This window comes from Equus przewalskii, chromosome 29 (genome assembly GCF_037783145.1).
Source record: "Equus przewalskii isolate Varuska chromosome 29, EquPr2, whole genome shotgun sequence".
NCBI lineage: Eukaryota > Metazoa > Chordata > Mammalia > Perissodactyla > Equidae > Equus > Equus przewalskii.
The window spans coordinates 36,673,551-36,695,078 of NC_091859.1; the positions used below are offsets into that span (position 1 = coordinate 36,673,551).

Genomic DNA, 21,528 nt, shown 5'->3' on the forward strand with positions numbered 1-21,528 from the left:
GCAGAACCATCTCTGGTCACTGCCAGTGACAGGCACAGGGCTGGGACCGGAGGGCCGGGCGTCAGGAGCCGCTGCAGGACCAGGACCTCAGAGCCGGTGGCGTGACTGTCACCCGCCCCAGACAGACGCCTCCCTCGGAGCAGCCGGCCCGCGTGCGCGCGCACGCACGTGTGAGCCTGCGTGTGTGCACGGGTGTGCGCCCGCCCGAGCCTCCCGAGCGAGAGGAACGCGTGGCAAGCTGTCGGCAGATGCTGCCAACGCGCAAAAGGGTAACTGTCGCGCGCGACGCCAACAGACAGACCTCCGGGGATTCATTTGGTTGTTTTGTGATTATTTTTTTACAACTTTAAATACGGAATATAAATAAATTTTACATTTAAAAAATAAAAGGAAAGCCCCCAAAAATATAATCACCGACTTTTCAAACTGAAGGAAGCAGATTTGGGAGGGGGGAGGGGCGAGTGCAGCGGGAGGGGGGAAGGGAGGCGGAGCTCAGACCCCACCCCTGGGGCCCCGGATCTTCTCCCTTTGCTCCCCCACTCCCAGCCCAGGAGCTGGTTTCCGGGGAGGAGCCGCCAGAGGCGGAGCTCAAAGGATCTAAGATGGGGGAGCGGGCGGGGGCGCAGGAGCCGCCCCATCCCTTGGAGACGTCCTCTTGGGCTTTTCAAACCTGCCTGGAAGGAGGACTGTTTGAGCTGAGGACTCGGGGAGATGGAGGCCGGATGCACAACAGCGTGCCTCCCCGCCAACACGGGCTCACTCCCGTCCGACCACTCCAAGCCCTGGGCTGGGTCGGGGCACAGGAGTCCACACAGAGTCTTTTTGTGTCAATCAGGGAAAGGATTCCTTTCCTCGAGACATCTGACCTCCATCTGCCGGAAAACTGTCATAATAAATATACACATTGGCCGTGTTTATGGTGTGAACCGTGATCCCTGCATGCAGTGCCCTTGTGCAGTGCACACCCTGCACAACCTTACATGGCAGTCTTGGCTGGGCTGAGATATGATGGGCAGGCCCCCTGCTGCCCTGGCCCCTCATCTTCTGCCTTATGGAGCAGTGACTGGGGTTATGTGGGGCCTCAATGAGGGGTCCAAGAGCCCCTTGGTGGAGCAGACTGAGGGCCAAGAGGAAGATGCAGGGTAGAGGTAGAGAGATGAAACAGAGGAGGAAGTGAAGGGGAGTGGAAGGAGGCGGTGGATGCCCAGGTCACCATCTACATCCACTTCCAGAGCAAACTTCAACTCTTACCCATCTGAGAGGGTGCACGGCCGCCTGGCGCTCTGGCCACGGCCGCCCGGAGGAGTCCACATCTTCAAAGATGTCATACGTATGAAAGGAAAGGGAGCCCCTGCGGCAGAGGGGACCCGGCAGAGGGGATGGGCGTGGGCACTGCGGGAGGCTTCCCCAGTCTGTGCTCCGCCACGTGGTCCCAACCACAGGAGGACGAGGAACCCGGCCTGCCTGGGGGTGTTGCCTTCAGAGCCGGCTGGGGGACCGGGCAGCGGAGGCCGCGCCCAGAGATCCTCAGGGCCACGCGCAGGGCTTCGGGCTGGCCCACCGCGCGGGAAGAGAGCCCCTGTCCCCAGACGGTGGCCACGCCAGTCTCTCTTGCACCCTCTTCCGAGGTCCTCGGGGCAGGAGAGGAAGCCAGCGGCAGAGTCCAGGTCCTTCGTTTCCTTCTCGAGCTTCGGGGCCAGACGCTGGAGGCGGCCGAGGGGAGCCCCGCTGGCGGATGGGTGGACGGACGCGGAGGGGTGGGGGAAGCACCATTGGCCGTCCGAATCAGGCATCGAGACAGACGGACGAGGGGACAATATTATGACTCCAAGGACCCCATGGGGGCGATACCACAAATACCATATTAAATAACCCTGTGGGCCAAGCAGAGGACATGGGGAGTCAGAGACAGACTGGGGGGCGTCCCATGCTCACAAGCCCCCCTGGCCGGGGACGGGGAGCCGGGGTCCACCAGCGCCCCTGATTTCCAGCCGGCTCGCTCAGGGCTGGGGGAGCTGAGGGTAGACCTCCCGTTCTCTCGGGGCTGCCACACAGCTGGGCTGGGGTCTCCCAAGCCCCCCGTCACCTACCCCATGGAAAACAGCGGATAACTGGGGGTGGGGGGGAGCCAGGGTGTGGCTTAGAGGCTGGGTTTTGTATGGAAAAATGCCTCTCCCCCAGCATTTTCCCATACAAGGAAACCCAGGGCGCCGAACCTCAGTCTCCGGCCTGGCCCTCACCTGCCCACTCTCTGCAGATGCCCCTAGGCTCCGAGGGTCTCCTTCAGTGCCTTCTTGTCATGTGTGTGCTTGAACTTCCGGTGCTTCCCCTTGGGGGGCCGGCGGACGCGCACCGTCCGAATGGTCACCCGAGTTTGAGGCGTCTTGGCTGCTGGAGGGAAAAGAAAGGTCTTGTCAGCAGGTGGACGACCACTGTGGAGGGTCTGCCGGCCTCGACCAGGGCCTGCGACAGACCACCCAGATCCTCAGGGCTGAGAGCAGGGGCGGGAGGGAGTCTGCCACCAGACCTCGTGGGTTCAGATCCCAGCTTCTCCACTCACCAGCTGTATGTCGCCCAGGGACAATGCCTGAACCACTCTGTGCCTCAGTTTCCCCATCTGGGAAATGGGAGAAATAAGACCGCCAGTCTCATAGGACTGGGGGAAGGAATAAACAATACGATGCGCAAACACAGAGGGGGGTAGGTTAACAATGGCGTCGAGCTCTTTGTCGGCCCCCCACTGACGGGCCCCTCGACCCTGGCCTGGACTCCCATCTGGAAGCCAATCAAAGCAGGCAGAGGGCCGGCTGCTTCCAGGGTGCGCCTTCAGAAGGCCTGGCAGCTCCCACCTTTGTTCTTTGGGGAGCCCTGTGCCCCCCCCATAAGAAGTCTGGCCACCCTGCTGAGGAGGCCACGTCGGGAGGAGAGGCCTGCACCTCACAGGGAGGGACAGAGGCCCAGCCGTCCCAGCGCCCATCCCGCGACCGGCTACACCCACAAGGGACGCCAGGGGAACCGCCCGGCTGAGCCCAGCCAGCCAGAGGCCCGGGAGACAGAACGAGCGGCCACTGTCCTCGTTAGGCACTAAGTTCCCAGCAGGAGGCCATCAGCCCGCTCTCATTCACTTGTTTCTTATTTCCTCGGCTTGACCCTCGAGTCAGGTCCCCCCCAACCTCTCAGCCCCTTCCAGCCATGTGACAGGGGCCCCTGGGCTTCGGGCCGGAACCACCCCCAGGAGCTGGGACTTCCCGTGGAGGTGCCTGTCTGCCTGCCCTCGCTGTGCAGCAGCGGGCCAGAGCTCGGGCTGCGGCCAGGCCGCCGGGTTCAACGCTGGGCTGTCCCAGGTGTTGGCTGTGTGCTTGGGGGCCAGTCACGTCAACTCTCTGTGCCTCGGTTTCCACATCTTTAAAGCTGAGATGACTGCAGCCCTGGCCTCCCAGGGTTAAGAGATAATACATGGAAACAGCCTACCACACTTGTTTATCCTCACAGCAGGCATAAGGGTCTACATTTAACAGAGGAGGAAACTGAGGCAGACACAAGGATCTGAACCCAGAGATCTGTGTCTGGAGTCCATGCTTTCAGCCACTGGGCTGTGGATCACAGCGCCTGCGAGACCTGTCAGGGTCAGCGCTGATGTCTCTTCTCCTTGGGCCCCTAGGGAGACACCTGGCAGTGACAGCTTCTCTGCCACGCTCAGGGCCTGCCTCTTCCTGGGAGCCCTCCAAGATCTCCGCAGCCCATAGCTGTTTGGGCCAACACTCGACCTCCCACCTCATAGACACCAGCTGCCACGAGGCGGTTACCCCATCTCTGCAAAGGGACGGATTTAGGGACTCAGTTGGGTCCCAGCTCCCCTTCAGGGGAGGACACCCAGGACGGCCACTGAAGGACCCAGGGAGGTTCTGCTCCAGAGACGAGGCCATGAGCAGGACGCTGGGCTGGGCAAAGCCCGACTGGGCTCAAGGTCGTCACGCAGCTCCCGAGCAACCGAGCAGAGATTTGAGCCCAGGAGGTCTGACACTGACCATCACATCACAGGGGCCACACCCCCAAACCTTAGCCCAGGGACGGCTGCCGGGGCGCCCTCCCACCCCGCCCCGGGCCGGCCGCGACGCTCACACTAAAGTGACAGCTCACACTAAAGTGACAAGAGTTTACAACTCTTCACATCAATCAGGTGACCGTGCAGCACGGGAAACCAGCTCGGAAAACGACAGGAAATAAATGCACGCAAAAGAGCCCCACTCTAAAGATAAAAAGGAATGTCCTTTTTCCTGAATAGAAAAATAGTTCTCCACGTTCACTCGGTCAATAATTCACACCACGTCTGTTGAAGCTGTGACGTGAGCAGCGCCCCAGGGCACCCGTGTCCCCGCTGAGCTCTGAGAGCAGGAGGATGAGGCTCCGGGTGGCCCCGCCTTTGGGGGCTTGTTAACAAGAAGGGCTGGTCAGACCACCTGTCCCCCGAGTAAAGAGAGTTACTGAAAATCAAAACCATCACTTGTGTGATTGTTTTGCTCATCTAATCGAATTAACTCCATGATTCTCCTTTGATCCTTACTGCAAACAATCGAGGGAGGAAAGGGAGCAGGACACTGTCTAAAGAAACCAGAATTAGACGTTACAAAACCTGGCTTCTGGGCTAGGCTTTGCCGCCGTGCAACCGCCAGTAAGTCCCTTAACCTCTCTGTGCTCCCATTAATAACACTGAAGGATTCACTTGCAAGGTCATCTCTCTGGTCTATTCCAGCTCTAAAATTTTAAAATCCCACCCCCCCCCCCAAAAAAAAGATGAGGGAGGTAAGAGCCAGTGACAGCCGTCAGGGGAGGGAAAAGCTAAGAAGAGAACTTCAGGACACCTGGGTTCCAGCTATAGCCCTGCCTGGGATTGGCTGTGTGACCCTTGGCTAAGACCTCAGCCTCTCTGGGCCTCAGGGCACCTCCTCTGTAAAATGTGGAGGAGGCAACTGGACCAGACCATTCTTTCGGTCCCTTTCAACTCTTTAAGTCAAACTAAGCCCCTGAAATTGTGAATTCACGAAATCCAGGGAGAGGAACAGAACCCCGGTTCCACTTATCCATCTGATATCCTGTCTGTCACATCCCTGCTGTGTGGCTGCCCAGCCTTTAGTTGCACACCTCCAGCAACAGGGATCTCACTACCTCCCGCACAGACAATTCCATCTTGAACCCCTGACTGATCACCAGCTTCTGCATATGTGGAGTTAGAATCTCTCTCTGATGACTCTCCCCACGGGTCCTAATTCCCCCACCAAGGCTGCAAGCAATTGGTTTGATTTCTCATCCCCAGGACAAGCTGTCAAATATCTGAAGACCATGTATGTGGGGTCTTCTCTTATCCAGGCCCCAGTTCCTCCCACCATCTCATGCACTCACTCAACAAAGTAGGGGCTGTGGAGCAAGACTGGGATGGAGGCTGCTCTGGACGGGGTGGTCGGGGTGGACCTCTCAGAGGAGGGGGCTTCTAAGCTGAGACCCAAATGAAGAGAAGGAGCTAGGCTTGTGAAGAGCTGGGAAGTGAATGTCAGCCAGAGTGGCATGTGCCAAGGCCCTGAGGCAGACATTTATTTGGGCATTCAAGGCCAACCTGGCTGGGGCGGCATAAGTGACGGGGATTGGTTGGCAGTAAGGCCAGAGGGCCAACCGGGGGCTGCATCCTCACAGGGCCTTGCAGGCAGGGGAGGAATCTGGATTGTTCTCAGAGAGATGGGAAGCTTCAGATGAACTTAGCCAGGGGCATGCCTGAGTCACTTTCCCCTGCCTGCTCATAAAAGCTGCCACATGAGAAGGGGGCTGCCCGACTGAGCAATTCAGAGGCAGCCCCTGACCCGTGGTTACCTCGCTGCTCCTGGGAACTCCCGGGGTTTCGGGTCACGGGTCGTGCGGCCCCCACCGTCTCACACTTGCAGGCCAGGTGGTCTTCCAGAGTCACTGTGGCCTTCTTGAATGTCGGCTTCTTCCGCACGATCTCGATCTTTCTCACCTGGAGGACAGACCCACCAGCATCCCTCTGTGAGGCCACAGGGGCAGCCGGGGAGCCCGCCCCTGCTCTTCCACCCCGGTGTCCCCGGCCTTGATCTTTCCTCGAAAGCCCGGACAGCCACACAGCAGACAATTTGGCCCAAACAATAGCAGGACCTTGCCCTCTGCCCTTCTTGTAGCTTTTCCATCAAAACAAGCCCTCCTGACCCAGCCTCCGGCTTTGCCGCAGCCCCCCTCAGTGCCCCCAGAGAGGGAGAAAGGCATTTCCGGGTTGAGCATGGAGCCTGTACTGTCCTCATTCCAGGAGCGCCAGCCAAGGTCAGGGGCTGGGCAGAGGCGGAGAGGGTTGTCTGGAAGGAAGTGGGGGGAGGCGGTATCCAGGAGGGAGGCGGGAAGGGGAGCCAGCTGTCAGGTATCCATCCACAGCGCTGGCCGCCTTGGGCACAGGCAATACCATGGCAGTGGGTGGTAGTAGGAGTGACATTTGTAATCTCGGGCCCGGGGCCCAGGCCCTGGGGGGAAGGTGGGCACGAGGAAAGCCACGGCCGGCTGCAGGGCAGGGGCGCATGGCGAAGGCGCAGAGCATCTGGCAAAAGCGGGTGCCAAGCCTCTGCGTGCCCACCGCCCCACAGCGCGGGCCACCCTGAGCTGATGCTTGAGCCAGGCGGGCCCACCCAGGGGTGCAGAAACCTTCCCACATGATCAGAAGGCAGCTGAGGCTTCTCCGGCCCCAGCCTGCCCGGCGCGAGACAGGGGGCTCCCGGGACAGTCTCTACTCTGAAACATCCTGTGAGTCACAGTGTGTACCCGAAATTTCCAGAAAAGAGGCAGGATTCAGCATTCTGACTGTACCGGGGCTGCCCCAGCAAGGGCAGCGTCTGTCCCTAGAGGGTCTCTACCCTCTTTGTTAAAGGCACAGCTTGTCAAAAGAAATGCACAGGCGGCAAAGACACAGAGCCACCTAACCCAGCCATTCTCTGTGGAATGGAGAAAACAGGGGCGAGCTCTGGGGGCACCAAGCAGCTGCCCAGAACATCCTGAGGGTCCTGCGAAAGTCTGCAGACCTGTCTCTTCAGGGGCATTTCGGGATTTTATCCTTGTAAAGAAGGAAGCAGTGTCCTTTACAACGTCCCCCACCCAGCCCTGCCTGGGGGTCTGTCTGTGGCTTTGGTGACAGCGATTGGGGCAGCCTCCGAGGACTGAGGGTGGCCTCGGCGCACCTGTCCGGAGGGAGCTTCCCAGGGCGGGCCTCCCTGGACAGAGCCCAGGGCCAGCCAGGAAGCCTTCTGACCCGCGGAAGCCGCGGGGACCCGCCCCAGAGGCCGGCGGCGGCCGTGGGCCTGCGCACCTGCACGGGCCGCAGCTGCACCTGGGTGGGCCGGCACTGCACGTGGCGGTTGTTGCAGCAGCCGGAGCAGCGCTGGACCTCCACGCAGGGCGGCCACACCAGGAAGTTGGCGTTGGTGCGGTCGATGAGGCGCCGGGAGATCTCGAACACCTCGGTGCGAGTCTTGCACTCGGCGATCATGGCTGGCTCGGCAACGGCCAGGGAACCTGAGGGAGGGAGACCTCCGTCAGGAGGGGGCCTGCCCGGAGGCCCCACCGGCAGGAGAGCCCAGCGGGGCACCTCTGGGACTGCTCTCCCTCGATTCCCGCCTCCTCCAGCCCTGGGGTGGGGGTTTCGAGCCCTGGCTGTTATCAGCCGTGGAACTTGGGCAGGCGCTGGTGAGCTCGAAGCCTCAGTTTCCCCATGTGCAAAATGGGCATGCTGAGATCTACACCTCAGAACCAGCATGAGAATCACGCGAGACCATTTAGAATACATCCTGTCTGGTCACCGCTCTCCCATTGCTGTTTCACACTGTCCTCCAGTCTTGCATGACTGACTTAGCCGCCCAAATCCACAGAGTGAGGAGTGGCACTCAGGCCCCTCACCGTCACCTGGGTCCCCCAGCCACTGTCTACAGTGGGGACTGCAGGTGGGTAGAGAGCGGGAGGGGCTTGGATGGAGACTCACCCGCCCTTGGAAGGTTCCCAGAGACATAGTGATGGACATTCTCCTTTTGGTCTCAGCGACAGAGCAGGAGGCAGGGCCCAGGCCGCAGCCCTTAGCCACAGCAGAGACACGCAGCCCACCAGGGTGGCACTGGGTTCAAGTAACAATGGCTTTAGGGATCCCAGCCCTCCCACTTACTAGCTGTGTGACTTCAGCTACTTCTTTACCCTCTCTGGGCCCGTTTCTAACTCTATATAAAACTCTGTAAAATAATATCTACCTCCAAGGCTGAAGTAATCAATAAACGAGCTTAAAGGCACTGTAATTAGAAAACTGTGTTTTGGGGCGTGATGACTCCACTCCTCACTATGTGGGATCGAAGGATACAGGGTAACTTCCTTAGCTCAGCCCAGTCCTGAGTGTCGGGAGCCTCAGCTGGCTGTACGCCCGGGCTCGCCGTCCCCAGCTCCCACCCCAGAGGGGCCACTCTCCTCACCCCAGTCTCACCTAGGCTCCTTCTCCCGCGGGATAAGCTGTCCGGCTCGCCTCCAGCATGGGACCGCGTCAGATTCAGGTCCAGCTCGGCCCCGTCTTCATCTGCAAGAGAAGGCAGGGTCAGTACATTCTCATAACCGCTGGCTGGCCCGACCACGGGGCGGGGGGGGCTCCGATGGGGGCTCTGGGCAGGCAGGAGGATCACCTCTCGCCACCCCCCATGGTACCCCACTCCAGAAAACAGGCTCCCCTCCTGGCTCCCTGTAAACCCAAGGGTCCCAGCTCTGAGCAGCGGCCCTCCCGGCAAACCCCAGGGTGGCCACGGGGCTCAGCAGGTGGTGGGGCCCTGACTGCATCCCGGGGGGGCCTTCAGCCCCACTCTGGGCTCTTCGGCCACATTCTTGGACAGAACCCATGTCAATGGAGTTAAAAATAACCCATCCCCTTTGCTACTGTAAGCGAACCCTCCTCGGCCTCCAGGGCAGGGCGAGGACCAGAGCTCGAAGGCCAGTTTCCAGTGCCCCTCCGCCCAGCGTTCCCATAGGAAGTGCTGAATGGAGAAATTCCCAGAATCCCCAGGAGGGACCAGCATGCCCTGGACACAGACCCTCCGGAGCCCCGGACAATGGCCCAGTTGGGCGGGAGAGGGGGAGGGCGGGAGAGGGATGGGGGTGGGGGCTGTGGGGAGGCAGGGCCTGCTGGGATGGGGGGGCCCTCGCCCCGCGTCCTCCTAGGCCTCCATCCCTCTCCGCTCCATCTCTCCTCGCCCTTCTCTTCCTGTCTCTCCCCCTACAACCTTTGCCCCGTGTCAGGCCCTAAGTTGTCCGTTTATTCCTGAGGTCACAAACCACAGCCCCTCTCTAGCCTGGGCTCCCCATCTCAGGTGGTCAGCACTCCTTGGAGGCATCCCCTTCTCTCTAGAGAGGGCGCCAGAAGCTGCGGTGGGAGGCGAGAGTTAGAGAGGAGGACAGAGCTGCTCGCTGAATCGTGGGCAGCCCCTTCTCTCCGGGATGGCTGAAGAGCAGGCACATCAGCTGAGGACGTGGAGGACAAGTTCCTGCCCGCTCCACGCAGCCCGTCGAGGCTCACGCTGTCTCCCCAGCCCACTGCCCACCCACCCCACCCCCACCCAGTGACGAAGCTCCTGCTCATCCGGGCCCGGCTCCCAGGGGTCCCGTTTGGAGGAGACCATCCTGAACTGGTGCCTTTCGGTCTGGCCTACTGCTCCCACATCAGCACGTCTGTCTGTCCCTCCCTCTCCCTTCCTTTCTCCCTGCCATCTCTGGAATGTCCCTGGTGAGGAGGAGATGGGGAAAAGATGTGCTTTGTGGAAAGGTTAAGTTGATTAGGAAAAAAATAGCCACATGGTTGCCTCGGAACAGGCCTGCTATTGAAAACCTCGTCTCCAAGATTCCGACCCCCACCCGGGGTGTGGAGGGGCTGTCCGAAGGTGGGGGCCAAGGGCCTTGGAAAGAAACAGCAGAAAGGCTAAATTTGGAAGTTGCCCCATTGTGTTGGCCAGGGCTGGTCAGTCGGGCATAGGGTGGGGGGTGTGGGAGATGTGGGGTGGGGGGCCTGGCGAACAATAGGTGGGCCCAGCTGGGGCCCCCTCCTGCCTGCCCCACCAGCTCCCGGCAGAGGCGGGCGTGAAAGGCCCCGGGAATGCTTTTGAGAGGCAGCCAGGGGCCCAATGGGAGAGAAACAAAGGCAGGAAATGCTGTCCCCCGTAGATAGCAGTCTGGGCAAGGATTACAAAGTGACAGAGACAAAACCCCAGAGGGAAGGGGAGCTGGGGTGCAGGGGGGGTGCTGACCAGGGCTCCGGGGAACAGGCCAGAGGTTAGAATAGAATGGAATTTGCTCTGAAGACAGCGTTTATAAATACATTCCTGACCCAGCCCGCCAGCCCCGCCACGTGTGTGTCACCAAGCACGTGCCCATTCTCTGAGCGAGCTCTCGGGATGGGCAGGGCTGCCCACTAGTCGAGGCCAGGTGTCCCTGGGAGACCTTGCAGACCGGGCCCTTGGCCAGACGGGCAGGGAGGTGGCTCCTGCAGCAGCACCCTCCCCGACTGGGTCTACACCTGGATATACACTCAGCAGGGCCCTGGGCGCCTCCCCCTGCCCCCCTCCTCCTGCACCCCACCCTCTGCACTGAGCCAGAGCCACATGTGGGTGCTTCTCCTGCCACACCCCAGGTCCCAGGTACCAACCCGTCCTCTTACTCAGCCCCGCCCTGGGCAGGTGTGGCCGCGCCCTCCTGGGCTGCTGTGGGCCTCTGTTCTCTGGATGTCGAGGAAGTGGGGATGCCCCTGCCCCTGCCCCTGCGGCTCCCGAGGACTTAGTGGAGTGTCAGAGCAACGGACGAGGCTTCCATTTACCTACGGAGTCTCCGTGCAGCAGGCGCTGGAGGTCATCGAAGGAGCGGATCGAGTGGTCGCTCAGCATCTCGTAGAGCTCCTCAGGAATGGGGTCCCCCTGCCAGGCAGACACCGGGGGGCCACGTGAGCTCAGAGTGAGGGCTTTCCAGTTGAGGCCCTCTTGCCCCAACACACACACTCCCTCCTATGGAAAGTTCCCGAGGGCCCCTCGGCCACGGGCAAATGGACAGTCAGGCTGGGGGCAGGCAAGGGGCAGATCCCAGGCCTGACAACCAGGAGCACGAAGGCCTGGGGGCCAGAACCTGCCACAGCCTCTAAGACCCAGCTTGGATGCTGCACCCCCCACCCCAAAACGGAAACCCAGCATGCTTCGCGTTAGACTTGATCGTGTGCGTCCGTCTCCCCATCACACTACTGGCTCCGGGCGGCTCCCCCAGCCTCCTCCTCGCTGCTTCCCCTCCACCCCTCCCAGCTAACGCCAGCCAGCATTTGTCAGGGGAGAAATTATTATCCCCATTTTACACAGAGGCTCAAATAGGTGACATTCTTTGTCAGAGTCCCAAGCTGATGATCACAGAAGCCGCATCCAAACCCAGGCCTTTCTGACGGCAGAGCCCGTACCCCAGCCTCCTGGGCAAGCGAGGCGGCTAGCAAATGCTCACAGAGTCGGATGGTCTCAGGAGGCCACGTGTACTGGTGATGTCTACTTAGTCTCTCGCTCAAAAGAGGAGAGAAGGGAACCCTCAGATGTGACTGGGAGACCCGAAAGTTTACCCACGCCCCATGCCCAACCAAACCCTATTTTTAGAGGCCCCCTGGCCTCTTACCAAAACACTTGAAACTGAATAAGCACTTTAACAGGCCCCACTCAGAGCCCGGCTTCCTCCAGGGAAACCACAGGTCCCACAATGACACGACATGAGCCCGATAGGAACGTCACAGTCACGTCCCCCACGGTCCAGGGAGACCCGAGCGGCTGACGCCAGAGGCCCTGAGAAAGAGGTGAGGGCAGACGACAGACAGGCGAAGAAGTACCATCCACCCACCCAGCACCTCAGGGCAGGGAAAGGCACGAGATGCTGCTGTGTGTCCGGACTCACACCCATGGAAACACACACTGGCACACACGCACAGCGTTGGCACGGTCCTGTGGAAGGAGCCCCGGAGAGGGCGTCAGCAGACCTGGCTCACTACTGTTGAATCTTGGGTTGAACCACTCCGTGCCTCGGTTTCCCTGGATTAAGAAGGGAGGGGCTCCTGCTCCCACTGGTTCACTGCTCCAAGAACTGGAGTCCTCGGCTGAGCCCAGGCACCCTGCCCGCCGGGGAGGGAGGCATCTCGCTGCGTGGCCGCCCCAGGGGCTCTCCCCAGAAGCTCCATCGGGAGCCTGGGGGTTGATCAGTTTCTAGCCTCCCCCAAAGCCCCACTTCCTCAATGCTCATCATGGAGTGGGAACGCCTCCTCCAGGGCACCACCATGTCCAGCTCCGGGCACCCAAGTAGGCCCTGGAGCCAGAAGACCACGGGTGAAGGGGAGACATGATCGCTTTTAAAACGAATTCCTTGAAACCCCTGAACCCCGCTGCTTCGTTTGAATGTGGAGTTTACAATCCTGCCCAGTGTCTGATGGGAGGTTCAGGCAGGGGAGGGTGGGGGCCGAGCAGTCAGCCTGGTGGGAGTCAGGGTCTTTCCTTCAGGGTCCAGGCTGCACAGCCAGGAGTGGGGGGCTGTGTGTGCAAGACGGGGGAGGGCCGTTGGCCTCGCTGCCCCTCCCTTTCTTCCCCCCACCAAGGAGACCATGCCTTCGGTGGTCTCCCAACATGGACCCCGGACCCAGCCCACAGAACAGAAGGCAGGTGGCAGGTGTCCAGGTAAGACCAGGGCCGGCCGCTCCCCTGGGGGTTTTGTCAACCCCAGAACCGGTCCTAAGAGCTGGAGTCCATCCTCGTACCGCTACTAACCGCCCTGTGACCTCAGACTGGGCACTGCTCCTCTCTGGTCCTGGCATTACCTGTGAATCAAGGGGCTTGAAGAACATTTGACTCGATTCTAAGTCTGCCTGGGGGTGGCAGGAGAGGCAGCAGAGGAGAGCCAGGGTGGGGGCGTCCAGCCAGGTCTCCCAGGCTATTTGTGGACTAATGATTCAATGAACCCGCCCCCCCAGAGAGGGGCCCGAAGGCCCAGTACCAAATGGCACACAGCACTGGTGCCAGGACTTCCTTGCCCACTGGAGAGCTGGCTGCAGCTGCCAGCCACGGCAGAACAGGCAGACCCCCAGTCAGGCCTGGCGGATGCCCGGGCCGGCCAATGACTCAAGGGAGATGGCGTCTTAGGGAAACAAACTCAACACTCCAAGGCAGAGTGGGGAGGAGCCCAGGAGAGAGACTGGGAAGGTGGGAGACGCACAGAGTAGGTGCTCAGTGAATACTGACAAAATGCATGAAGGAGTCTACCCTTCTCCAGAGGGGGTTCTCTCCAGGATGGTTCGCCCACCTCCTCCACCAGGAGGGCCACCTGGGATATCCTCCCAACCCCCCTCTTAAGAGCCCACTTTATTCTAAGCAGAGAAGCCATCCTGTGAATGCTTCTGGTAACTTGGCCACTGGACGCCCAGAAGTCACTCAGAGCGCCTGGATTTGGTAAGAATCCCACAGCCCACTTTTGCAAAGTGCTGACTACGAGCCAGGCAGAGCCAAAGGCTGGACTAACTACCAGTCCTAGAGGCTGGCACTATTTTTACCCCCATCTTCCAGAGGCGGAAACTGAGGCTCAGGAAAATTAAGTAAATGGCCACAGGTCTACTCGACTAGTAAGTAGCCAAGCCAGGTCCCTCCCTCTCCCAGCCCACAGTGGAGCTTCCGGCCTCCCCTCTCCTCGGTCATCTTCAGTTCCTGTCGGCTCTTGACCCCTGTGGCATGTCAGAGAGCAGTGGTTCTCAACCAGGGGTCCCCAGGGGACAGGGGCCACGTCTGGAGGCACTTTCGGTGGTCACAACTAGAGAAGCGCTACTGGCATCTAGCAGGTGGAGGGTGGCAATGATGCGCAGCACCCTCCTATACACAGGATGGCCGTCCACAGTCAAGAGTTATCTGGCCCCAAATGTCAACGGGGCAGAGGATGAGAAACTGTGGCACGTGCAGGAGCAAGGGCTTCAGCTGCCAAGGAAACCTGAATTCTTGGAGTAAGTCTTTGAACAATCTAAAATCTCAGCTTCTTTATCTTTTAAACCGTGCTAATAATACCTCACCTGGGGTCATGGGGAGGGGTAACCACCCAGCAGAGCAGCCAGCAAATAACGGGTACTTAACTGAGCTGTCGCCATGATCACCACTCACTCCTTCAGTGTGGCTCCTGTGAGGCAGCACGCAGGCCCAGGCCAGCAGTGCAGGACATTTTTGAGGATGACAATGGGTGAGTGGAGAGCTGCCTGCCCAGGGACGAGTGTCTGGCTTTGCATTATGCCCTGTGCGGGGCCACAGGAAACGGCACCCTAGCATTGCCCGGGGCCGCGTGGGCTGGCGGGTCCCTTCCTGGCCAGGGGTGGGTGAGGGATGGGGATTCAGCCTGTGGTCAGCTCCAGGAGACAGTGCCCTGAGGGAGATTCATGGGCACCTGCTTGGGGTCAGAGGCGCTTCTTGGTGTAGGAGGGTGAGCAGCCCACAGCCCAGTTTTCCTGGTTCTAGAAGCCTCTTTAGGTGGGCACCTCCCCTCGGAGAATCCCGGGAGAGTCTCCCACCTCCTCCACGAGGAACTGCCGGGGAAAGGAGGCCTGGCACCCTGAGGAAGCTGCCCCGGATCTCAGGCCTGGGTTCCTGGCAGGGCGAGGGTGTGGCAAGAAGGCAGCTGGGGCGCAGCCAGCCCAGAGAGCCAAGGCAAACAGCCTCCTCCCCCAGCCCGCCCCCAACGCCAGCTGCGGGAGGGAGGGCGGGCACGAGCCAGCGTGAGGCCAGGTGAATTACCTGCTCCCAACCAGGCTGGCAGATCAAAGGGGCTGGGACCCCACCCTCCGCCTGGGCCCCGTGCACACACACATGCACACTTCCCCAGCCCGCCTGCCATTCCGCTCAGGGAGATGACACAGGCTCGGCCCCAGCAACCAGGGGCGTTGTCAGTGGCTGGCAGAGGGAGAGGCCACAAGGCCTCAGAGCACCCGGCTGCCTGACAGTCTCAGGCCTGACTTACATTCAGTGCCAAAGCCAAGCCCTTTGAAGGAGCCTTCTCTGGGCAGACCACAGAAGCCTTTTAGAACCAGACTTTCCCACCTAGATTGCCCTTTCTTATTGCTCCTGGGACCCGCCCCTCCTCCACTCTTCCTTCATATTAGCCCTGTCCCCCTCACTGGGCTCCCCACCGCAGCCACTACAATCCTGGCAGCCCCTTGCAATCACTGGCCCCACCCCACCCCCCAACCCAACTCTCAGCATGGGGTGGGGCCCAGGAATCTGCATTTTCAAGAGGCCAAGTCATTCTGCTTCTCTTGGGGAACTCTGTGCGAACCCAACCTGCTCATTTTTTTAGGTGGCAGAAACAGGCCCAGCTCAAGATACGCAGAAGCTTTGCAATTGGAGTTTCCTTCTGTTCCTTCCCCTCCCTCCTGTCCCATCTTGGCAGCCCAAGTCCCAAGTCATGGAAGTGAAGACACGCTTGTCTCTCAAGGTTGGGGGGCCTCGGAGGCAGGTGCCTGTGGGCGGGCAGTGTGGCCACGCTGGGCTACCCTTGGAGTGAGGATTAAATGAGGCCGTGTTTATGAAGGTCTTAGGAAGCGCCAGATACGTGTCTGGTCATCCCCCGCCCAGGGCTCACTACCCTTTCCACAAATTTTTACAGACACCACGTGCCAGGCACCGTTCTAAGCACGGGAGACAGTGGGGACCAACACAAAAGCTCCCCAGCAGAGACCACACTCCAGCGAGGAAAAGCAGATAATAAACAACTAAATAAACCAGAAAATGAAAGCAGCTGTCCTAGAAGGGACATTTCAATGGGGGGTGAGGGAAGACTTTCAGAGGGACTTACGAGGCCCGAGGCAAACGTCCCTTTACCACTCCTGCTCAATCAATTTCTCTCTCTCACACACACACACGCTGTTCCCAGGTCTTGCACCCGAGCCTTTAAGTTCTGATTGATCCTAACCTTGCACACGCTTCCAGGGCTGGGAGAGTCCGGCAGGTGGGTTTCCCACCCCTAAGGCCATCAGCAAACCATAAGGAATCTGGGTGCTGAAGGGCTGCAAGGCCCCGTCCCTCCTTCCTGGCAGAAGGGTGCTGAGGCCAGAGGCATCACATGACAGCAAGAGTCACCCTCCCGGAAACCAGCTCAGCTGACGGAGATGGGATCTCACAGGCCTCGGGCGACCCTCAGCCCTCCATCTCAGCTGCTGAGGCCGCCACCTGAGGCTCAGTCCAAGCTCGCCCGGGACATGGTCAGCCCCAAGGCCACCTCCACCAGCAAGCTCTCCCACAGTCTCTGCTCCTGGACTGGCCCCCGAGGCCATAGGTCTTCCCTTTAGGTCTCCTTCCTTGAGGCATGCTCAGGCTTAGCACGAAAGTGCTTCATAAACTGCAAAGTGCCACACAACCCCGGGTTCCTGAGGGCCCTGTGTTCAAGGATGCTGTGATTAACTGAGGAGAAAGGCACCAGCTTCTGTGCCCCAGCCTCCCCTCCAAACGCACACACCCATGCAGTTGTGGAAAAGGAGGAGGAGGTGCTGGCTGAAGCTGGAAATGGTTAACAGCAGGCCTGGGAAAGCCTTATCCAGCTGTCCCCCAGCCTCTCCAGAGCACGCTGGCATCAGCAAAGAGGCCAGAACAGTCCGGGTGGGAGCCCGCTCGCTCGGCGGCTCAGGGTCCTCCAGTCTTGGAGGTTCAAAGAAGGGCCCGTTGGAAGATAGAAATGTTCTGGACATGACAGCGCCCCCCAGGCACATCAACACCATTTTCGGCCACATGGGGGTGGCTGGAAAAAAAGCAATCACAGAGGCTAATGCTGGAGGTGCGTGGAGCTGACCAGACCAGGCAAAGAAAAGCGGGACCGTGACCTGATGGGAGGGCCGGGGTTCCCCTTCCCTCATAGGACCCAGGAAGGAAATGGGGTCGCTACAGAGGTGGTGAGGTTCCAGGGCCCACGGTGAGCCCACCTGTTGCGCGGGGGCGAGCACCTGGCGCGCTGCGTGTAGAGGAGCCGTGCATGCCTGTGTGCGTGCGTGGGTGTGCGCGCACGTGTGCTCAGGCCGCGTATGCGGAGGCCATGCGTGCATGTGTGTGCGGTGCGCGCGCGTGTGCCCCGCGTGTGCACGGGCGTGGCGGCGGCGAGCGCGCGACCCGGCCGCGGTAGTGCGTGCCCGTCGCTCTGCGCGCCCGCCCGCCCGCCGGAGCGCAGCATCGCCTCCGGCCAACAGTGTGCATGCGTGGGGTGAGTGAGCGAGTCGGGGGGCCGGGCGGGGTGGGCTGCGGAGAGCAGCGGCGGGGGCGCCGCCGTTCCCAGGACGCCCTGGCACCGGGCCCAGCCCCCAGGCTCCGCGGCGAGGCGAGGCGGCAGCTGGGGCCGGCCGGCGCCCCCCTCCCCAACAGCTGGCCGCGGCCCGGGGGGCTGCAGGAGAGGAGAGGAGGGGGCGTCGGGAGGGGCCTGCAGGCTGCCAGGCCGAGCCGTGCGTCCTCCCTACCGGGTGTGGGACGCCGGGACGCCGGGGGTGGCCGCGGAAGGGCGGGGCCCCCGGGCGGGCGGCCGGCGGCCCTCGAGGAGCCCCGAGAACAAAAGGAGACGGCGACGGCTCCTTCGTGGTCAAAACAACCTGCGCTGGCGGCGGCCCAAGGCCCGGCCGCGGCCTCGGAGCCCTTCAGCTTAACCCCTTCGCCGCCGTCGCCGCCGCCTCCCTGCACCTCGCTGGAGGCCGAGAGCGGCCGGCCCTCCCTGGGAGCGGGCGAGGTGCGGGATCCTGGCCGCGGCCGAGTGGCGGCGGGACGGCACCCAGGCACGCCGCGCTCCCCGCTGCCCTCTCCTCCCTCCACCTCGCGCCTCCTCCCTGCCCCGCCCCCTTTCCCACCTGGATTCCGGGTAGACTTGCCAACTCACTGCTACGTGAGGCTGGGAGGGGTGGGGGCGCTGATCCGACCTGATCGCTCCCGCAGACGTTTTTACACCCCACCACCTTGCAGCTAGGCTTTTACAGGCGGCGCGCTCCGCACCCTGCAAGCGGGGGAGAGACGCGCTTCCTCTCGCAGGGCGCGGGCGCAGGTCTGGCGGGGCCTCCCGCACACACCGCCCCGGGGGCTGGATTTCCTAAGAACCCCCACTCCTCTCCTAATCCCGAACGCCCGAAACCTCTCTCTCGCCGCCCCCGCCCCCCGCGCGCCCAAGACACATGCTGCTCCTGGACTGCGCCTGGCGCTGGGCATGCCCTGCACGGGCCAGAGGGCGACCACCCCTACCGGGAGCAGGAGCCAAGGTGGGACGCAAACCTCCGCCGGGGGTTAGCGTGGCTGACCCCGGTGCGCGAGCTCGCGCCTCCCGTGCAAGCCGGCTCCTGCACAGAATCTAAGCTGGAACCCAAGTGGGCTCTGGGGGACGCGCAGCCTTCTGCACCCTCGGCACCACCCCACCCCCTCTCCCTTCGGCCGGGAGGGGTTTATTCTCGGGTTCCTGAGGGGTGGGGGACAGGACCATACACACCCTCCGCCGACGCTTAAGGGCTCAGAGATCTAGGATCGCCCATGGGAAAGAAAGCCACAGCTGCCCCCTCCCCGTAGAGCCTGGCACCTCCCGGACCTCACGTCCCAACCCTCGGAGGTCACCTAGTGCCCGGCGCCAGGCCCAAGGGCTGCAAGGGTCCAAAGTTCACTGCAGGGAGAGGAGGGGGCAGTCAGAGGGTGGGGATAGGGGTAACGAATGAAGCGAATCAGCCCCAGTCGCCGTCGCAACTCACCTCGGCGCTGACCAGACGCAGGTAGCAGCAGAGAGACAGGAAGAGCGCCCAGCAACGATTCATGCCGACTCCGGGCCCGGCCCCGCGGGGCCCCGGACGCGTGGACCGAGCGCGCCGCCCCCGCGGCCAGGGCGGGGGGCGGGGGCTGGGGAGGGAGGTGGGCTAGGCTCGGGTCTGCGGCGATCAGGCGCTCTGGCCGCTGCAGCCGCCGCCGCGGCTCACCCGCATGGCCCCCGGGCGCCGCCGCCCCCGGCCCCGGCTCCGTCGTTGGGGGGCTAGGGAGGGCCTGGGCGCGGGACGAGGGTCTGAGGCCGCTACCTGGGCGGATCCCGAGCCCGAGCGAGCATCCACGGCCGGGGGGCTGCGTCGCGAACCAGCCGAGGCGTCTAGCCGTGTGGGGGCGCCCAGGGGACTCCAACCTCCAAGAGGAAAAAGAACACGGCAGTCGATGGTTCGTCTTCACTCGCCGGCTAAAGGCGTTTTCCTCTGCCTGCCGGCTTAGCTTTTTTGCAACATTTTCTGGAAAGGCCCCCGAAGTCGGAAAGCCCAGAGCTGGGCACCTCAAAGCCAAAGTCTCCCCCAAAAAACTTTTTTCCAAGTTGGCTTTGCAGCGGCGGCCCGTGTACCCGGGCAGAGAGAGGTGCAAACTCCCGCCCGGGCCGAGGGGGGGGGCCGGAGCGTGTGCGCCCTGGCGCGGGGCCCGGGCGGCGGGCACGGCTGCTCCGCGCGCGCGGCGTGCCCGCTGCGCGCTGGGCCGGGCGCGGCAGACAGGTGGACGCGGCGCGAGTCCGTCGGTCTGTCTGCTCGCCGGCTCGCCGCTCTGGGCGTCCTCTGCGGGCTGCGGGCTGCGAGCTGCGGCTGCTCCGGCTTTCTCTTTGCAACGAGGCTGGAGGGTGGGCTTTTTTTTCCTTTTTGCGCGTGTGTGTATGTGTGTGTGCGCGAAATATCTCAATCTCGGGAATGAAAGATGGGCGCTGGCGGCCGGACGGGAGCCCTCAGGGAGGCAGCGGGGGAGGCTGCGGGCGCAGAGGCAGGCGGGCTGCTCCCGGCGGCAGGAGAAGTTGCACGCTTTCAGCTGTTCCGGCCTTTATAAAGGAGAAGGGAGAGTGCGGGAGGTGGGTGGAGACTGCCTTTCCTCTTCTGGCCGAGAGTCAGCCCCGGGAGGGGGGGCGGGAGCTCAGGGAGGTTCCTGAGGCAAGGATGGGGCGCTTAGGGTTCTCCCAGAGTCTGGTGGCCCCTCTGTCCAGCAATGTGGCCCTTGGGAAGAGAGAACTAGGGGCTAGGAACAGCCGCGCCCCTCAGCAGGGTGGCCTGGCCTGCTTTCTAGCTGGTCCTCCAGAAGCAGATGTTCGCACCCTGGGGTGGGCGTGGTGGTGAAGGACTCAGGCTCTGCAGCTGGATTCAGATCCTGCCCTGGCACTGAGGAGCTGGGTCACCTTGGGCAAGTCACTTCCTTTCTGTGCTCCTCCATCTAGCCTCAACTCAGGATAGGGTTCTTGTGAGCACTTAATGCCAGAAAGGGCAGAAAGCAGCCAGCCGCAAGGTGATGGCACAGACCGTCAGCCAGGACAGATCGGCTGAAAGCCGGGCCCTGTCTCCTCCTGCGCGCCGGTTGCCTGGCACACCACAGGCCCTGCCGGCGCTGGCGGAACTGAATTCGTTGAACTGCAAAGTCACACAACCGCCACCACCCAGCAGCATCCTCGCAGGGTGCCGTCATGATCCTCCCATCCCCTGATGTTTACTACCTCCCTCAGCCCCCGGCTCGAGGCCCAGGGCCCCCCACCCTCGCCAGCAGTCACACAGTTAACACCTTCCACCCCCAGCTCTGCGAGCTGCTGTGTCCCTGCCTTCAGCTGTCACACGGTCCCAGTCACAGTCACACGCACGCCTGCTGAGCCCAGCACCCACCACGGGACCCGCAGACTCACGGCCTTACCTGGCTCCTGGCTTTAGGACACCTTTATCTGGTCCCCTTGTACTGTCTCTGTCATCTGCCGTTTGTACCCAAACATCCCTTTGGGGTGTCAGGCTGCTTCTCACATGTGGCCGTACACCCTCCGTCACTGAGACAGGCACACGCACCGGCTCTTCACAAACTGTCTCCTTGGACCTGAGCGAGGGGGGAGCCGAGGAGGGAAGACCTCCCAGGAGGGCTCATCAGATGACCCCAGGCATCCCCTCTGCCCGTCCCCGCCCAGGCAGCACGGTGCAGAGGCAGGCCGGGAGCAGGTCACCTTGGTTCAGAGCCTGGCTGGCCACTCGCTGGCCGAGTGTCTCTGAGAAGGTTGACGCCTCAGGACCTCGATTTCCTCCCTATAAACTGGAGATAATTCTATAATTGGAGAGGGAGGGATTTCAGAGAGGTGCGAGACGACCTTGGGGCTGCTGGAAATGCTGGTCCTCCTTGCTGGTGGCGAGGGGTTCCCGGCTATGTACATAGCTTAGAACTGATGTGTGCAGTTTATTGGGCCTCCGCACAGTTGTAGAACTTTTCCTTCCCTCATTGTGTCATCTGGAGGCTCAGAGATTACCCACGTGGACGTGCAGAGCGGGACGCCTGGCGCGTGGACTGCTTCGTCCCTTCCACACTGCTTTCCGGTGTTCGCTGCTGGCCAGGCGCTGTTCCGGGCACTAGGGAGACAGCATAATGCTAATACAGCCTCCTGCCCTGGGGGAGCCCCCATCCAAGGGGACAGACAGACCGGTAAACAGATCCATTAAGACACAGG

The 21,528-nt window shown here is 61.7% G+C and overlaps 1 protein-coding gene across 7 annotated transcripts; it reads right to left on the bottom strand.

The window, feature by feature from the left end:
• Positions 1-310: 310 nt before the first annotated feature.
• PDGFB (platelet derived growth factor subunit B) lies at positions 311-19,031 on the bottom strand. Of its 7 annotated transcripts, none has more exons than XM_070600635.1 (7): positions 18,797-19,031; positions 10,877-10,973; positions 8,510-8,599; positions 7,355-7,560; positions 5,863-6,007; positions 2,241-2,388; positions 311-1,874 (listed from the first exon to the last, which is right to left on the bottom strand). In XM_070600635.1, the coding sequence occupies exons 1-6, from the start codon at positions 18,857-18,859 to the stop codon at positions 2,264-2,266; spliced, it is 726 nt and encodes a 241-aa protein (XP_070456736.1). In that variant the 5' UTR covers positions 18,860-19,031; the 3' UTR covers positions 311-1,874; positions 2,241-2,263. The 7 variants fall into 7 exon arrangements, with proteins under 7 accessions (XP_070456736.1, XP_070456735.1, XP_070456738.1 ...); XM_070600634.1 differs by having other exon boundaries at positions 2,241-2,391; positions 18,797-19,022; XM_070600637.1 differs by lacking the exon at positions 18,797-19,031 and adding an exon at positions 18,303-18,483 and having other exon boundaries at positions 2,241-2,391.
• Between the last annotated feature and the right edge of the window lie 2,497 nt (positions 19,032-21,528).